Genomic DNA, 18,517 nt, shown 5'->3' with positions numbered 1-18,517 from the left:
TTAAAGCCTTCGACAATACAATATTATTATATGTTATAATATATACATAATATTTTTGTTATTATGATATATATGTAATTTTTAATTATTTATCATAGTGACAAATGCAAGATACTCCTCTTTGGCAGAAAAAAATGAAATGCAAAGATACAGAATGGGGGATGCCTGGCTTGAGAGAAGAACGTGTGAAAAATATCTTGGGGTCCTCGTGGACAACAAGTTAAACATGAGCTAAGAATGTAATGCGGCAGCAAAAAGGCCAATGGGATTTTGCCCTGCATCAATAGGAGTCTAGTGTCTAGATCCAGGGAAGTCATGCTACCCTTGGTCAGACCACACCTGGAATATTGTGTCCAATTCTGGCCACCACAATTCAAGAGAGATATTGACAAGCTGGAATGTGTCCAGAGGAGGGCGACTAAAATGATCAAGGGTCTGGAGAACAAGCCCTATGAGGAGCGGCTTAGGGAACTGGGCATGTTCAACCTGCAGAAGTCTGAGAGGAGACATGATGGCCATGTGAGCAGAAGTCATAGGGAGGAGGGAGCAAGCTTGTTTTCTGCTGCCCTGAAGACTAGGATGCGGAGCAATGGCTTCAAAGTACAGAAAAGGAAATTCCACCTGAACTTTAGGAAGAACTTCACTGTGAGAGCTGTTCAGCAGTGGAACTCTCTACCCTGGAGTGTGGTGGAGGCTCCTTCTATGGAGGCTTTTAAAAAGAGGCTGGATGGCCATCTGTCAGGGGTGCTTTGAACATGAATGTCCTGCTTCTTGGTGGGGGGTTGGACTGGATGGCCCATGAGGTCTCTTCCAACTCTATATCTCTACACTTCTATGATTCTACTGGAGACGTTTGAGGGGACTGACCCACTATAGTTGGGAGTTTACCCTACAGCCAGGGAGCACACTGAACAATGCATCTAGAGCAAACTTCCCAACATAACAAACTTGAAGTACTGATGGAGTTTCTCAGGGTTAATCTGGCATGATGGGAGTTGTGTTATTATTAAATTATTATTATTATTAAACTTAATTTGTACCCCGCTAGCATCTCTCGCAGGACTCGATGCGGCTTACAAAGGCCAAGGCCTCAACACAACAACAGCAAAACAATAACAATACAATTTAAAGCAAATTAAAACATAAGCAATAACAAAACATTACATCATTACGCAATAAAAACCAGGGCCGGGCCAGTGATGGGTACAGGTTAAAAAGTGCTGGGTGTGGCAGGAGGTATGTTGGATTTCCGGGCAAGTGCAATGTGCAGAGAGTCTTAAACTCTAATAAAGTGCTTCTGGGACGTAGTGCTGGAGGTTATCCTATTCCGGAAAGGCACATCGGAATAGCCAGGTCTTCAGACTCTTCCTGAAGACTGCCATCGTGGGTGCTAGTCTAATGTCTTTGGGGAGGGTGTTCCAGAGTTGGGGGCACCCACAGAAAAGGCCCTGTCCCTCGTCCCCACCAAACGCGCCTGTGACGCAGGTGGGATTGCAAGCAGGGCCTCTCCAGATGAACTAAGGGAGTGCGTGGGTTCATAGATGGAGATGCGGTCACGCAGGTAGGCAGGTCCCCAACCGTTTAGGGCTTTGTAGGTAAGTATCTGCACCTTGAATTGGGTTCAGTAGGTAAACCAGCCAATGGAGCTCCTTAAACAGGAGGGTTGACCCCTCTCTGTAAGGAGTGCCAGTTAACATCCTGGCTGCCGCCCGTTGGACCAGTTGGAATTTCCGAGCCATTTTCAAGGGCAGCCCCACGTAGAGCACATTACAGTAATCCAATCTAGAGGTGACCAAGGCATGGCCCACCCTGGCCAAATCAACCTTTGCGAGGTACGGCCACAGCTGGCGCACAAGTCTTAGCTGTGCAAAAGCCCTCCCGGACACCGGCGACGCCTGAGCCTCAAGCGTAAGTGATGAATCCAAGAGGACTCCCAAACTGCGGACCTGTGACTTCAGGGGGAGTGTAACCCCGTCCAGCACAGGTTGCCACCCTATACCCCGATCCGGTTTACGATCGACCAGGAGGACCTCTGTCTTGTCGGGATTGATCTTCAGCTTGTTCTTCCTCATCCAGACAGCCACAGCGACCAGGCACTCGTCCAGTACTCGAGGGGCCTCCTTGGAATTAGGTGGAAATGAGTAATAGAGTTGTGTATCATCTGCGTAGAGGTGGCACCTAACTCCAAAACTCCGGATGACCTCTCCCAGCGGTTTCATGTAGATGTTAAAAAGCATGGGAGACAGAATAGAGCCTTGCGGGACCCACAGGTCAAAGGCCAGGGGTCCGAGCAGGCGTCTCCCAGCTTCACTGTCTGGGATCGACCCTCCAGGAAGGACCGGAGCCACGACAAAACTGTGCCCCCGAGACCCATCCCAGAGAGTCGTCCCAGGATACCATGATCGATGGTATCGAAAGCCGCTGAGATGTCCAAGAGAACCAGCAGAGTCACACTCCCTCTGTCCAGCTCTCTACGGAGGTCATCCACCAAGGTGACCAAGGCCGTCTCGGTGCCGTGGCCAGGCCTGAAGCCAGACTGTGACTGATCTAGGTAGTTGTTGTCATCTAGGAAGCCCTGGAGCTGGGAGGCGACCACCCGCTCCAGCACCGTGCCCAAAAAAGGGAAGTTGGAGATCAGTCTGAAGTTGTTCAGCACCATGGAGTTGTAGTTCACCTACAACCTTATGCATTTTGTACAATTTAAAAAATGACTTTTTCAAATAACCCGGGCAACACCAGGTACCCAACCTAGTATGTGTGTGTGTGTGTGTGTGTGTATGTGTGTGTGTGTGTGTGTGTATATATATATATATATATATATATATATATATAGTAAAGGTAAAGGTAGTCCCCTGATATTAAGTCCAGTCATGTCTAACTCTGGGGTGTGGTGCTCATCTCCATTTCTAAGCCGAAGAGCCAGCGTTGTCCATAGACACCTCCAAGGTCATGTGGCCGGCATGACTGCATGGAGCTCCGTGTATGTATGTATGTATGTATGTATGTATGTGTGTGTGTGTATATATATATATATATATAGGCGCTCCATGCAGTCATGTCGGCCACATGACCTTGGAGGTGTCTACGGACAACGCTGGCTCTTCGGCTTAGAAATGGAGATGAGCACCACTCCCCAGAGTCAGACATGACTGGACTTAATGTCAGGGGACTACCTTTACCTTTACCTATACACACACACATTATTATTAATGAACAAAAATTCGAACCATCCACCCCTTTAAGAAGAGAACACCACACAAGCCACTTGTGACTCTCTCGCCTTTATTTCACATTTTTCTCCTTTTTTTCCTCTTCGCTTTTCCATATATATATATCTATATATATATATATGAACAAAAGAAAGAGGCTGAAAAAAGTCAGGACAAATTCCTCAAAACAATCTCCTCATAACTTATGACAAAACACTTTTCCCTTTCTTCCCGACCTCCCTTTCCTCCCCCCCAACGCTCTTCCCTCCATTTACAAACATTATTATTTCCAATGTTTATTATTACTTTTTTATTCTTTTAATATCCTCTGATCCTTGGTATTTAATACCTTCCTGGCACGAAGAAAAAAAGAAAGAGAAGAGAGAGGATTTCCTAAGTACTTGTTCTGTTTGCTGCTTTTCAGAGTGCAAACTCTCCTATATTCTTTTTGTTCTGTGACATATAAAAAACACGCAAACAATTCCTGTTAAAAGACATCATTATTAATTGGCATTCCTTTTCCCGAACCGGAAACTATGGGTAGTCGCCCAGGATAGGATCCGGACGGCAATCCGTTTCCAATGGGTTTCGGCCCATCAATCTGAAGGAAGGGGAGATAGTAGAAGGGGGATGGACTGGATGGCCTTTGGGGGTCCCTTCCAACTCTTAAGATTCTATGATATATCTATCATCATTATTATTATTAATTGGCATTGTTTTTGTTTGTTTTTATATAACCTAAATACTGTTCATTTCCAGTTGTAAATTGATTTTTTTTAAAAAACTGGCTTTGTCCTCCATTCAGCTGCAGTTTCGTTTAGCAGCATCAGGGGAAGAAAACACACTGGGTGATATAATGGGATAAAATGAGAATAATGATATTATATAACCATATAATTATATAATATAATTATATTATTATTATTAATAATAATAATGGAGTCCCCGATGGCACAGTGGGTTAAACCCCTATGCTGGCAGGACTGAAGACCGTCAGGTCACAGGTTTGAATCCGGAGAGAGGCGGATGAGCTCCCTCTATCAGCTCCAGCTCCTCATGCGGGGACATGAGAGAAGCCTCCCACAAGGATGATAAAACATCAAATCATCTGGGCGTCCCCTGGGCAACGTCCTTGCAGACGGCCAATTCTCTCACACCAGAAGCGACTTGCAGTTTCTCAAGTCCCTCCTGACACGACCAAAATTTTTTTAATTAATAATAATAATAATAATAAATTTTTATTCCCTCCAATGTTTCTTTTCCCAAAGGTCCCTCATTCAACCAATGGCTGTTCACTCATTCATATCTCAATGGGAGATATTCTTATTTCATTCATAAAGCTTCATTCACTTCTCAATGGAATCTATTATTATCTCATTCGTAAAATGGCGGACCGTTGTACGAATGGAGAAATCAGGAGGTTGAGATTATGATTAATAGTATTATAACTTCTTTAAAATACTTCTAGGATTTGAAGGCAACATTTAAACCCTCCCGACAGAAGGACAGCTTGCTATTGTTATGATAGCAATATGATTATAGCAATACAATTTCTATCATTGGAAGAGACCATTTAAACCCTCCTGACAGTTGGCCAGCTTGCCGACGAAGATTTTCGGCTTTTCAAAGAGAAGGAAAGCAAAAGATAAGAGGGGTTAAAAAAATATAATATAATACAAGGGTCGTCCCAACACTGACAGTATCATCATCATCATCGTTATGATTATTTCTTATCAAAAGAGACTTCCTGAACCATCAAACAACTGGTCACTGTTTTGTTTTGTTTTTTTCTGTAAAAAGGCGCATCAATGCCATCCTCATAGGGCCCAATGAGGCTCTTTTCTGACACCGTTAACATATATATAATATATATATATATAATAATATATATAAAATTGACAGCATACAATAGTCCTTACAAGCAGGGGGCGGGGAAGGAAGGGGCCTTTGACCCCAGGAAGTGACCAAAAGGAAGGTCCAGCTTTGGACGGAGAAGCCACGACGGTCCTTGTTGGCGCATCTTCTTCCTGAACCAGAAACAATGGGTAGTCGGCCAGGATAGGATCCGGACGGTGGCCCATTTCCAATGGGTTTCAGCCCAAAGTGGGTCCATTGAGCCAAAGGAAGGGAAGGAGGGATGATCTGGTATCAGAGCAACGTCTATGTTTGTTTGTGTTTTTAAAAAAGAGAGGGGTTTGGGGTCTTTCTGTGGGGCAGGAGGTCACGTAGTGACGGCCTCTAGGTAGCTCTGCAGCTTGCGGACAGTGCTCTCGTCCAGGGAGAAAAGGTCAAAGTCGAAGGTGGTGGTCGTCACATTGAAGTGGCCTGTCTCCTCAATCAGGTTCACGATCTACATGAGAAGGAAAGGGGGAAGGAAGGACACAAGACATTAAAAACTCACTTGAGTCAGCCTTCTCCTTAGTGGTAAATATATCCACTCATATTCATGCAAGGTAATTAGGTTTCTCAGCTGTTAAATTGGTATACCTAGGTATCTCTTTGAACTGTTAGGGACAAAGATATGCCAATGCACACACACACACACACACACATATAGAGAGAGAGAGGGCAGAGTTTCAGAAGTGTTATTTCAGTTGCCTAAAAAACTCCTACTCTCCTTAAAACATCTTTCCTTTAAATCAAGGGTCCCCAAACTACGGCCCGCGGGCCACTTCCGGCCCGCCAAGGGAACTTATCCGGCCCGCGGAGGAGGAGCGCCCCCCCACACACACTGCCCCTCCCTTGGTAGGCTCACGCTATCCGTCAGGCCGATGGGCAGCGTGAGCCAGCCAAGGGCAGCTGCTCCGCGAGGTCTACTCACGCGTAAAGCACCTTGCGAGGTGCTTTACTTGCAAGTAGACCGCACGGAGCTGCTCCTCCTTTGGCAGGCTCACGCTATCCATCAGGCCGATGGGCAGCGTGAGCCAGCCAAGGGAGGCTGCTCCGGCGCTCCATGCAATCATGCCGGCCACATGACCTTGGAGGTGTCTACGGACAACGCCGGCTCTTTGACTTAGAAATGCAGATGAGCACCACACCCCAGAGTCAGACACGACTGGACTTCATGTCAAAGGAAAACCTTTAACTAGGAAAATTGTGGAAGATCCAGGGTGGGAGAAAGAACACTTGTCTGTTGGAGGTAGGTATGAATGTTTCAATTGGCCACCTTGATTACCATATCATAGCCTGACAGTTTTTAGGGAGAATCCTTTGTTGAGAGGTGATTAGCTGGCCCTGATTGTTTCTTGTCTCGAGTTCCCCTGTGTTTGAGTGTTGTTCTTTATTTACAGTTATAATTTTGGAGTTTTTTAAATGCTGATAGCCAGATTTTGTTCAGACTAGAAATAGGAAGATTTCCCATTCTCTGCTCCTGGAATTACTGCCTAAAGAGGGCTAGAAAGAACCCCCTCTAAGGGCCCTTCCACACAGCAAAATAAGATATGTGCAATGTGCATAGGAATTTTTTTTATTATTATTTAAAAAAACCTATAGTCCGGCCCTCCAACGGTCTGAGGGACAGTGAACTGGCCCCCGGTTTAAAAAGTTTGAGGACCCCTGCTTTAAATCATGCCCTCAAGAGACAAAATATGTAGTCTTTCAATGTAACATAGTTGGCTTACTCACAAACTTCATGTATTCAGCATACAGGTACATTGCTTATCAGTCCAGTTACAGATAGGATTTGAATTAGTTTCTCTATGCAGGTAACACAGGGCATTTTTCTGAAAATCAACAGTCCAATGTCTAAAGCACCTCCCCGATCTAAGAGTCTAATAGAGTCTCTTGTCTTGTCTGAAAGTCCAATGGAGTCTGAGTCCTGAACAGTCTCAGATCTGATCACATGGTCTCCCACAACACAGAGCTAAGGGAAACTTCACGCCAATACACACATATACAACACAGTGAGCAATCTGATTTATATGCATAACAAATGACTAGTATAGGAGGCTTGTAGAAGGTTGCCATTTCCAACAAGAAACCAGGATGTGGTTGGAAAGCATTGGCAGAGGGGTCCTCAAAAGAATAATCATCATCATCATCATCACAGTAATAATAATACGTAGCAATAATTAGTAGCAATAGAATAATAATAATAAGTGCAATATGTAGTAGTAATAATGGCAATAATAATAAAAGCAACAAGTAGGAGTAATAATAATAATTAGTAATAAGAGAAATAATAAGTAGTAATAATAAGCAGCAGCAGCAGTAGTAATAGCAATAATAATTACAATAAGTAGCAATAATAGTTATTACTACTTATTATTGCTATTATTGGAGCCCCTGGTGGTGCAGTGGGTTAAGCCCCTGTGCCGGCAGGACTGAAGACAGGTTGCAGGTTCAAATCCAGGGAGAGGCGGATGAGCTCCTCTACCAGCTCCAGCTCCTCATGCAGGGACACGAGAGAAGCAGCAGTAGTAATAGCAATAATAATTACAATAAGTAGCAATAATAGCAATAAAGAATGGTAACAATAGCAATAATAATAAGCAGTAATAATAGTAATAAAATAATAATAATAGCAACAAGCAGGAGTAATAATAGCAATAATAATAGGTTGTAATAATAATAGAATTACTAAGCGGTAATAAGAAGTAGCAGTAGAAGTATAATAATAATAATAGCAATTTTTTCTCGTGTCAGGAGAGACTTGAGAATCTGCAAGTCACTTCTGGTGTGAGAGAATTGGCCATCTGCAAGGACGTTGCCCAGGGGACGCCTGGATGATTTGATGTTTTATCATCCTTGTGGGAGGCTTCTCTCGTGTCCCCGCATGAGGAGCTGGAGCTGGTAGAGGGAGCTCATATGCCTCTCCCTGGATTCGAACCTGCGACCTGTCTTCAGTCCTGCCGGCACAGGGGTTTAACCCACTGCACCACCAGGGGCTCCAATAATAGCAATAATAAGTAGTAATAATAGCAATAATAATAAGTAGTAGTAATAATAATAGAAATAATAATAATAGAAATAATAATGGGGAAAATAATAACAGAAATGATGACAATGACAATGATAATAGAAATAATTAGTAATAATAATAGCAATCACAATAATAAGTAGCAGTAGTAATAAATAACAACAACAACGACAAAATAGGCATCTCATTGTGGAAATCGTTATGTTTGATTATCAGTACATACTATTTTATATAACAACAAGAATAAAAAAACAACAACAACAATAATAATAATAAACCAAGTATGGATCATTGATGTTGCAGACGACAGCAGGATCGAAGAGAAACAACTGGAAAAGCTGACTCAATGCGAGGATTTAAAGATCAATCTGCAAAGCCTCTGGCACAAGCCAGTCAAGGAGGTCCCAACGGTGATCGACACACTGAGTGTAGTGCCTAAAGACCTTGGCCTGCACTTAAACACAATTGGTGCCGACAAAATCACTACCTGTCAGCTGCAAAAGGCCACCCTACTGGGATCTGCATGCATTATTCACCGATATATCACATAGTTCAGAACCAATGCAATTAAGGCCAGGATTGAAAAATCAGCGGATGACCCAAAATGCAGATTGTGCAAGGAAGCTGATGAAACCATCTCCTCAGCTGTTGCAAGAAAATAGCACAGACGGACTACAAACAAAGACACAACTCTGTGGCCCAGATGATTCACTGGAACTTATGCCTCAAGGGAGCGTGCTTGCTCCATCCAATGATCAAGGGTCTGGAGAACAAGCCCTATGAGGAGCGGCTTAGGGAACTGGGCATGTTTAGCCTGAAGAAGAGAAGGCTGAGAGGAGATATGATAGCCATGTATAAATATGTGAGAGGAAGCCACAGGGAGGAGGGAGCAAGCTTGTTTTCTGCTTCCTTGGAGACTAGAACGCGGAACAATGGCTTCAAACTACAAGAGAGGAGATTCCATCTGAACATTAGGAAGAACTTCCTGACTGTGAGAGCCGTTCAGCAGTGGAACTCTCTGCCCCAGAGTGTGGTGGAGGCTCCTTCTTTGGAAGCTTTTAAGCAGAGGCTGGATGGCCATCTGTCAGGGGTGATTTGAATGCAATATTCCTGCTTCTTGGCAGGGGGTTGGACTGGATGGCCCATGAGGTCTCTTCCAACTCTTTGATTCTATGATTCTATGATCTACACAAATGACCAGCCACTGCCAGAAGGGACAGAGAGTTTCATCTATGCTGATGATCATGCCATTACCGCTCAAGCAGGGAGCTTTGAGATGGTTGAAAAGAAGCTCTCCGAAGCTCTAGGTGCTCTTACTGCCTATTACAGGGAAAACCAGCTGATCCCCAATCCATCTAAAACACAGACATGTGCCTTTCATCTCAAGAACAGAGAAGCAATCCCGGGCTCTGAGGATTACCTGGGAAGGAAACCCACTGGAGCATTGCAGCACACCCAAATACCTGGGAGTCACTTTGGACCGTGCTCTGACCTACAAGAAGCACTGCCTGAACATCAAACAAAAAGTGGGTGCTAGAAACATTATCATACGAAAGCTGACTGGCACAACCTGGGGATCACAACCAGACACAGTGAAGACATCTGCCCTTGCGCAATGCTACTCTGCTGCTGAGTATGCATGCCCAGTGTGGAACACATCTCACCACACTAAAACAGTGGATGTGGCTCTTAATGAGACATGCTGCATTATCACAGGGTGTCTGCGCCCTACACCACTGGAGAAATTACACTGTCTAGCCGGTATTGCACCACCTGACATCTGCCGGGAAGTTGCAGCCAATAGTGAAAGGACCAAGGCAGTGACATCTCCAGCTCATCCCCTGTTTGGGTATCAGCCAGCACGTCATCGACTTAAATCAAGAAATAGTTTTCTTAGATCTACAGAGACACTCGCTGGAACACCTCAGCAAGCGAGAGTTCAAAAGTGGCAGGCTCAAACCCAGCACCTCAATCCGTGGGTGATACCAAATGAGAGACTCCCTCCTGGGCACACAGAAGACTGGGCGACTTGGAAGGCGCTGAACAGACTGCGCTCTGGCACCACGAGATGCAGAGCCAACCTTAAGAAATGGAGCTACAAAGTGGAATCCTTGACATGCGAGTGTGGAGAAGAGCAAACCACTGACCACCTGCTGCAATGCAACCTGAGCCCTGCCACATGCACGATGGAGGACCTTCTTGCAGCAACACCAGAGGCACTCCAAGTGGCCAGATACTGGTCAAAGGACATTTAATCAGCTACCAAGTTTGCAAAATTTGTGTGTGTGTGTGTGTGTGTGTGTGTTTTTTATCTGTCTGTTTGTTTAGTTCTGTTAGAAATGTAATACAATGTTCTGGTTGCGGATGACACAATAAATAAATGTCACAAGTACCACCTGCCAACAGCAAAGAATTGGTGGGATCATAAACCCGCAAAGGTCATGGAAAATGAACACGCAAAAATACTGTGGGACTTTTGAATCCAGACTGACAAAGTTTTGGAACACAATACACCAGACATCACGATTGTGGAAAAGAAAAAAGTCGGGATTATTGATGTCGCCATACCAAGTGACAGTCGCATTGAGGAAAAACAACAGGAAAAACTCAGCTGCTATCAAGACCTCAAAATCGAACTGCAAAGGCTCTGGCATAAACCAGTACAGATGGTCCTAGTGGTCATTGGCGCACTGGGTGCCGTGCCAAAAGATCTCAACCGGCATTTGGAAACAATAAACATCGTCAAAATCGTGGTTGTTCCAGTGTGTCTTCCCAGAATAAGCAATATTCCTCAAATGCACTTTAATATTGATTAGGATTGTCTGTGCGCCCTCTTTTTTCTTTGAAAACCCTAGTTTTCCTAATTTACCCTACGGCGCTCCATGCAGTCATGCCGGCCACATGACCTTGGAGGTGTCTACGGACAACGCTGGCTCTTCGGCTTAGAAATGGAGATGAGCACCACACCCCAGAGTCAGACATGACTGGACTTAATGTCAGGGGACTACCTTTACCTTTTTTAGTTTACTCTACCTGTTCATGCCCAGCATTTTAAATTTTAATTATTACATTTGGGCCGGCCATAGGTTTTTAAATGCTGAATGTTATTGTTATTGTTTATTGCTTGTTGTGTATTTTTGTTTTTGAGTTTTATTTTAACTGTTTGTATTGATTATTTGTTATCGCCTTTGTTTATTGATGTGCCGTGGCCTTGGCCTCATGTAAGCCACACCGAGTCCCTTGGGGAGATGGTAGCGGGGTAAAAATCAAGTTTTATTATTATTATTATTATTATTATTATTATTATTAAAATCACGACCTGTCAACTGCAGAAGGCCACCTTACTTGGATCTGCGCACAGCATTCGAAAATACATCACACAGTCCTAGATGCTTGGGAAGTGTTCGACTTGTGATTTTGTGATACAAAATCCAGCATATAGATCTCGTTTGCTGTGACATACTGTGTTTTTGTGTCAGTAAAATAATAATAATAATAATAATAATAAATGATTTGATTTACTATTTATTTATTTATTTAGAACTTTTATATACCGGTCTTCTCACCTCCAACGAGGGACTCAGGCCGGTTTACAACAAGGGGGTTCATACACAATAGTTTAAAAACATCACACCAATAATACACTAATATAAACACATTAAAGTACTATCATATCTATATATATATAAATGCTCTGTGCATAATGAGTTCTTTAAAAACAAAAGAAGCAATGAACGAAATCACACCAAATTTGGCAACAAAACGTCTCACAACACAAGGAGTGAACATCACTCAAAAAATATGATTTTTTTCATTTGGGAGTTGTAGTTGCTGGAATTTATAGTTCACCTACAGTCAAAGAGCATTCTGAACTCCATCAATGAGGGAATTGAATCAAACTTGGCACCAGAACTCCCATGACACACAGACAACACTAGAAGGGTTTGGTGGGCATTGACCTTGAGTTTGGGAGTTGTAGTTCACCTACATCCAGAGAGCACTGTGGACTCAAACAATGATGGATCTGGACCAAACTTGGCACAAGCACTCAATACGCCCAAATATGAACACAGATGGAGTTTGGGGGAAATAGAATCTTGACATTTGAGAGTTGTGGTTACTGGGATGTATAGTTCACCTACAATCAAAGAGCATTCTGAACCCCACGAACGACAGAATCGGGGCAAACTTCCCACACAGAACCCATCATAACAACAGAAAATACTTAAGGCCATCCAATCCAACTCCCTTCATCAGGGCAAGAAAACGTAATCAAAGTCCTCCTGACAAAGAGCCATCCAGCCATAGATATAGATATAGATAGAGATAGATAGATAGATATGATTCACACACACAGATTTGAAAGGGACCCCTAAAGAAGGACAATGATATGTTGCATGTTCCAGAGTAGGCAAACCAAACAATCTCCACATCAACACTGACCCATAAACAACAAGGAATACTGTTTACCCACAAGCATAAAGGAATTACATATATTAGAAACCATTACTTTATTTTCCAGATCACCAGACTGGGCCACAGCAACGCATGGCAGGGGACAGCTAGTAATTATATAAAGCCAAGTCATTAGCATAAAAATCACTATTCATCCCCATCCGTCCGTGTGGTCAAAAGCCATTGCCTCACTCATCCAATGCCAGATTCCAAAGCCAGGTTTTCACCAACTTTCTAAAGGTCAGGAGGGAAGGGGCAGTTCTAATCTCCAATGGGAGAGAGTTCCAGAGCCGAGGAGCCACCACCGAGAAGGCCCTGTCCCTCGTCCCCACCAGACGCGATTGCGAAGATGGTGGGACCGAGAGCAGGGCCCCTCCAGAAGATCTTAACAACCTTGATGGTTCATAGGGGACAATCCATTCGGACAGGTAAACTGGGCCAGAGTCGTTTAGGGATTTATAGGTCAACACCAGCACTTTGAATTGTGCTCAAAAGCTAATTGGCAGGCAGTGGAGCTGGCGCAACAGAGGAGTAGTATGCTCCCTGTACCCCACTCATCTCAAGAACAGAGAAGCATCCCGAGCTCTGAAGATCAACTGGGAAGGAATCCCACTGGAGCATTGCAGCACACCCAAATACCTGGGAGTCACTCTGGACCGTGCTCTTACCTACAAGAAGCACTGCCTGAACATCAAGCAAAAAGTGGGTGCCAGAAACAATATCATACGAAAGCTGACTGGCACAACCTGGGCATCACAACCAGACACAGTGAAGACATCTGCCCTTGCACTGTGCTACTCTGCTGCTGAGTATGCATGCCCAGTGTGGAACACATCTCACCACACTAAAACAGTGGATGTGGCTCTTAATGAGACATGCCGCATTATCACGGGGTGTCTGCGCCCTACAACACTGGAAAAATTACACTGCTTAGCCGGTATTGCACCACCTGACATCCGCCGGGAAGTAGCAGCCAGTCGTGAAAGGACCAAGGCAGAGACATCTCCAGCTCATCCCCTGTTTGGGTATCAGCCAGCACGTCAACGACTTAAATCTAGATATCGTTTTCTAAGATCTACAGAGACACTCGCTGGAACACCTCAGCAAGCGAGAGTCCAAAAGTGGCAGGCTCAAACCCAGCACCTCAACCAATGGCTGATACCAAATGAGAGACTCCCTCCTGGGCACACAGAGGACTGGGCGACTTGGAAGGTGCTGAACAGACTGCGCTCTGGCACCACGAGATGCAGAGCCAATCTTAAGAAATGGGGCTACAAAGTGGAATCCTCGACATGCGAGTGTGGAGAAGAGCAAACCACTGACCACCTGCTGCAATGCAACCTGAGCCCTGCCACATGCACAATGGAGGACCTTCTTGCAGCAACACCGGAAGCACTCCAAGTGGCCAGATACTGGTCAAAGGACATTTAACCAACTACCAAACTCACAATTTGTGTATTTTTCTGTTTGTTTGCTTTGTTCTGTTAGAAATGTAATATAATGGACTGGTTGCTCTGACACGACAAATAAATAACCCCGCTCCTGTTAGTAATCTGGCTGCCACTCGTTGGACTAATTGCAGCTTCCAGGCAGTCTTCAGAGGCAACCCCACATAGAGAGCGTTGCAGTAGTCTATACAGGATGTAACCAGAGCATGGACCACCATGGCCAAGTCAGACTTCTATGTGACTGTAATGCACACCTAAATGCTGAGGAGGACATGAAGCCCCAAAAGGTGAGAACGAGATCCAGGGAAAGGGCTGCAAATGAGCCTAACACACATTGGGGAAACCCTTTCCTTACCTGCTGAAGGACGTTCCGTTCCCTTAAGGCCATCAGTCGCCGGTGGAGCTCCACCAGTTCGTCCGTGTAGGCCTGGCAGAGGGAAAGAAGAGAGAAAAGATGAAAGGAAGAGAAAGAGGGTGGTCAGTCAGTGAGGGAAAGGAGCAGGGCCTTCCCCTCCCTCCCTCCCATTTCCCAGGGTGCTCTGGGGCAAGAGAGGCGTGGCCTGACTCACCTTGTCGTAGGTGCCTTTCTTCAGCATCTTCTCCGACTTGCTGCAGGACTCAGGGCTCTTTCTCCCAGAAACCTAGAAGAGAGAGAGGGAAGTGGTTAGGGTTGGGTGGCTTTTGTAAGGCCAGATAAGAGGGATAGATAGAGGGATAAAAGAGAGACAGAGAGAGAGGGAGGGGGGGGGGTGGATAGATAGAGGGATACATAGCATAGAGCAGTGTTTCTCAACCTTCCTAATGCCGTGACCCCTTAATACAGTTCCTCATGTTGTGGTGACCCCCAACCATAACACTATTTTGATTGCTACTTCACAACTGTCGTTTTCCTACTGTTATGAATCATCATGTTATGAATCTGATCTGCAGGATGTATTTCCATTCACTGGACCAAATTCGGCACAAATACCTGATACACCCAAATTTGAATACTGGTGGGGTTTGGGGAGAGATTATTTTTGTCATTGTAGTTGCTGGGATTTATAGTTCACCTACAATCAAAGAGCATTCTGAACTCCACCAACAATGGAAATCGGCCAAAGTTAGCACACAGAATTTATTTACTTACTTATTTATTTATTTATTTATTTATTTATTTCGGTTTCTTCTACCCCGCCCTTCTCACCCCGAAGGGGACTCAGGGCGGCTTACAAAGGCACAATTCGGTGCCAGCATCACATAACAGTAGTAAAACAACATAACATCAATTAAACAGTTGAACAGTTAAACAACAATTCCTGCATTACAACCCTAAAACCAGTAAAACCAATAAAACCAATAAAACAAGACAAACCTAATTACTCCTCATAGACGGTCAGCGTTCACTATCTCATAATCCAAATTCCAATTCCACATTGTCAATCCTTTCAGTCCTAGTCGTTTGATTGTCCTTATCTAGTTGTCAGATTGCCCAAAGGTCTGGTCCCACAACCACATCTTTACTTTCCTCCTGAAGGAGAGGAGGGATGTTGATGCCCTGATTTCTGAGGGATGTTGATGCCCTGATCTGCAGGATGTATTTCCATTCACTGTGGAGTGAGTTCCACAGGTGAGGGGCCACCACCGAGAAGGCCCTGCTCCTCGTCCCCACCAACCTCACTTGTGATAGCGGTGGGGTCGAGAGCAGGGCCTCCCCAGATGATCTCAGACTCCGGGGTGGGACGTAGAGGGAGATACGTTCGGACAGATACACTGGACCGGAACCGTAAAGGGTTTTGTAGGTCAAAACCAGCACCTTGAATTGTGCTCGGAACTGAACCGGCAGAACTCCCATGACCAACAGAAAATACTGGTAGGGTTTGGTGGGCCTTGACCTTGAGTTTGGCAGTTGTAGTTCACCTACATCCAGAGAGCACTGTGGACTCAAACAATGATGGATCTGGACCAAACTTGGCGCAAATACCTGATATGCTGAAATGTGAACACTGGTGGAGTTTGGAGAAAATAGAACATGATATTTGGGAGTTGTAGTTGCTGGGATTTATAGTTCCCCTACAAACAAAGAGCTTTCCGAACTCCATCACAGAGAGAATTGGGCCAAACTTCCCATACAGAACTCCCATGACCAACAGAAAATACTGTGTTTTCTGATGATCTTTGGGGACCCCTTTGACACCCACTCTCGACCCCCCCTAGGGGTCCCGACCCCCAGGGTGAGAAACGCTGGCATAGAGGAATAGATAGAAGGATAGAATCATAGAGTTGGAAGAGACCTCATGAGCCATCCAGTCCAACCCCCTGGCAAGAAGCAGGAAAATTGGATTCAAAGCAGACAGACAGACAGACTGATTGATGGCTAGAGAGAGGGATGGATGGATAGATAGAAAGACAGAGGGATAGATAGATGGATGGATGGACAGACAGATAGATAAAAGGATAGATAGATTAAGTAGGTAGGTAGGTAGATGGATGGATGGATGGATGGACAGATAAATAGAGGGACAGACAGACAGACTAATAATAATAATAATAATAATAATAATAATAATAATAATAATAATAATCCTTTATTTATACCCCGCTCCATCTCCCCCAGGGGGACTCGGTGCAGTTTACATGAGGCCATGCCCATCAATACAATACAAACATGTATAGCAAAATACATAAAATGCAAAATCAAAATAAACAACACAACAATATAAAATCAAGCAATCAAAACACAGGACATTTCACTAGGCAGGGCCAGATGCATGGATAAAATTATAGAAAATATTAAAAACACTGGGAGATAGGGCAGAGTAACTTATAAGGAGGAGGCTCCAGAAATGAGGAAAAAATTCATTGCACAACCCATAAAGTAAAGTGCACAACCCATAAAGTAAAGATACAGAGATAGACGGATAGACAGACAGACAGATACAGGGATACACAGTTGGAAGGACAGATACATAGAGGGATAGATAAAAGGATAGATAAATAGATAGATAAATAGCAGATCGACAAAAAGTGGGATAGACAGATAGCGGGATGGATAGATGGCTGGATAGATAGATAGATAGATAGATAGATAGACAGACAGGGATAGATAAACAGATAGGTACAGGGATAGAAGGATACATACATAGAAGGATAGGTACATAAATAAAGGGATAGACAGACAGATAGATGGATGGACAGACAGATAGAGAGAGGGACAGATCCAAAGAAGGATCCCTAGGAGGGCCACCTTGTTGTGGGAGGGGGGCGGCTTCTGGCTGGGAGGGGCCTCTCGGCTGGGGAGGCAGGAGTCCATGCTGTTGTCGCTGTCGCTGTCGCTGGGGCTGAGCCTGCAAGGAAGCAAGGGGGGAGTCATATAATTTAATATAACACTATGCAATACGAGTTTTGTTCCTGGGTTATTAATATCATTTCTTAATTGGTTCTATCATAAAAATGTGGGAAAAGTGTGTGTGTGTATACACACACACATACACATCTATCTATGCCATGGACGGCCCTCTGTTGGGAGGGATCGGATGGTGTCTTCATGTATTAGAATGGGTATCTATATCTGACATCTATCTATAGTATGATATAGATCCAACTCTGAGGATCCCACAATTCCTTCCTTCCTTTGTGGTGTCTCTGGGTGTGTCAAGGAGGCGTGGCCTCTTATCCATTCATTGATCCACCCCTTCATTCATTCTTTTGGGTGTGTCCAGGAGGTGGGGCCTCCTCACCTGGCATCCCGCCCAACAGGGGTGGCCTTGGGGGCGGCCTCCTCTGCACCAGAAGAGCTGTCGTCCTCATCCGACTCCTCCGACTGCAGGTCCTCCACCATGGAGCGCAATGGCCCTGCAAGCAAGCCGTCAAGAGTATTAGATATTATTGTATTATACTATTATTACTATATTATACTATTAAATGTATATTATTATACTACTATATTTATTATTACTTATATATCTATATAAATGAAAATGTAATGTTAGTTCGTGCTACCATCAGAACTCAAAAACCACTGGGGGAATTGACACCAAATTTGGACACAAGACACCTCACAGTCCAATTTATGTCCTCCACTCATTTTGTCATTTGGGAATTGTCATTGCTGGGATTTATAGTTTACCTACAATCAAAGAGCATTCTGAACTCCACCAATGATGGAATTGGGCCAAACCTAGCACACAGGGCTCCCATGACCAACAGAAAAAACTGGAAAGGTTTGGTGGACATTGACCTTGAGTTTGGGAATTATAGTTCACCCACATCCAGAGAATACTGTGGACTCAAACAATGATGGATCTGGACCAAACTTGGCACAAATATTCCATATGCCCAAATATGAACACAGGTGGAGTTTAAGGGAAATAGACCTTGATATTTGGGAGTTGTGGTTGCTGGGATGTATAGTTTACCTACAATCAAAGAGCATTCTGAACTCCACCAATGATGGAATTCAACCAAACATGGCATACAGGACTTCCATGACCAACAGAACACAGTGG

The 18,517-nt window shown here is 44.3% G+C and overlaps 1 protein-coding gene across 1 annotated transcript in view; it reads right to left on the bottom strand.

Moving 5' to 3' along the window:
- Positions 1 to 3,265: 3,265 nt before the first annotated feature.
- LOC132780886 (protein ENL) overlaps positions 3,266 to 18,517 on the bottom strand; it is a 36,192-nt gene continuing 20,940 nt past the window's right edge. The window contains exons 8-12 of the mRNA XM_067473608.1: positions 17,750 to 17,864; positions 17,257 to 17,356; positions 14,600 to 14,671; positions 14,386 to 14,457; positions 3,266 to 5,559 (exon numbers count right to left, since the gene is read on the bottom strand). Of these exons, the coding sequence (XP_067329709.1) occupies positions 5,431 to 5,559; positions 14,386 to 14,457; positions 14,600 to 14,671; positions 17,257 to 17,356; positions 17,750 to 17,864 (488 nt within the window). The 3' untranslated portion in view covers positions 3,266 to 5,430. The remainder of the gene's footprint in view (positions 5,560 to 14,385; positions 14,458 to 14,599; positions 14,672 to 17,256; positions 17,357 to 17,749; positions 17,865 to 18,517) is intronic.

This window comes from Anolis sagrei, chromosome X, assembly GCF_037176765.1.
Source record: "Anolis sagrei isolate rAnoSag1 chromosome X, rAnoSag1.mat, whole genome shotgun sequence".
Taxonomy (NCBI): Eukaryota; Metazoa; Chordata; class Lepidosauria; order Squamata; family Dactyloidae; genus Anolis; species Anolis sagrei.
The sequence above is the reverse complement of the archived record's forward strand: the minus strand, read 5'-3'. Positions and strand labels throughout refer to the sequence as shown.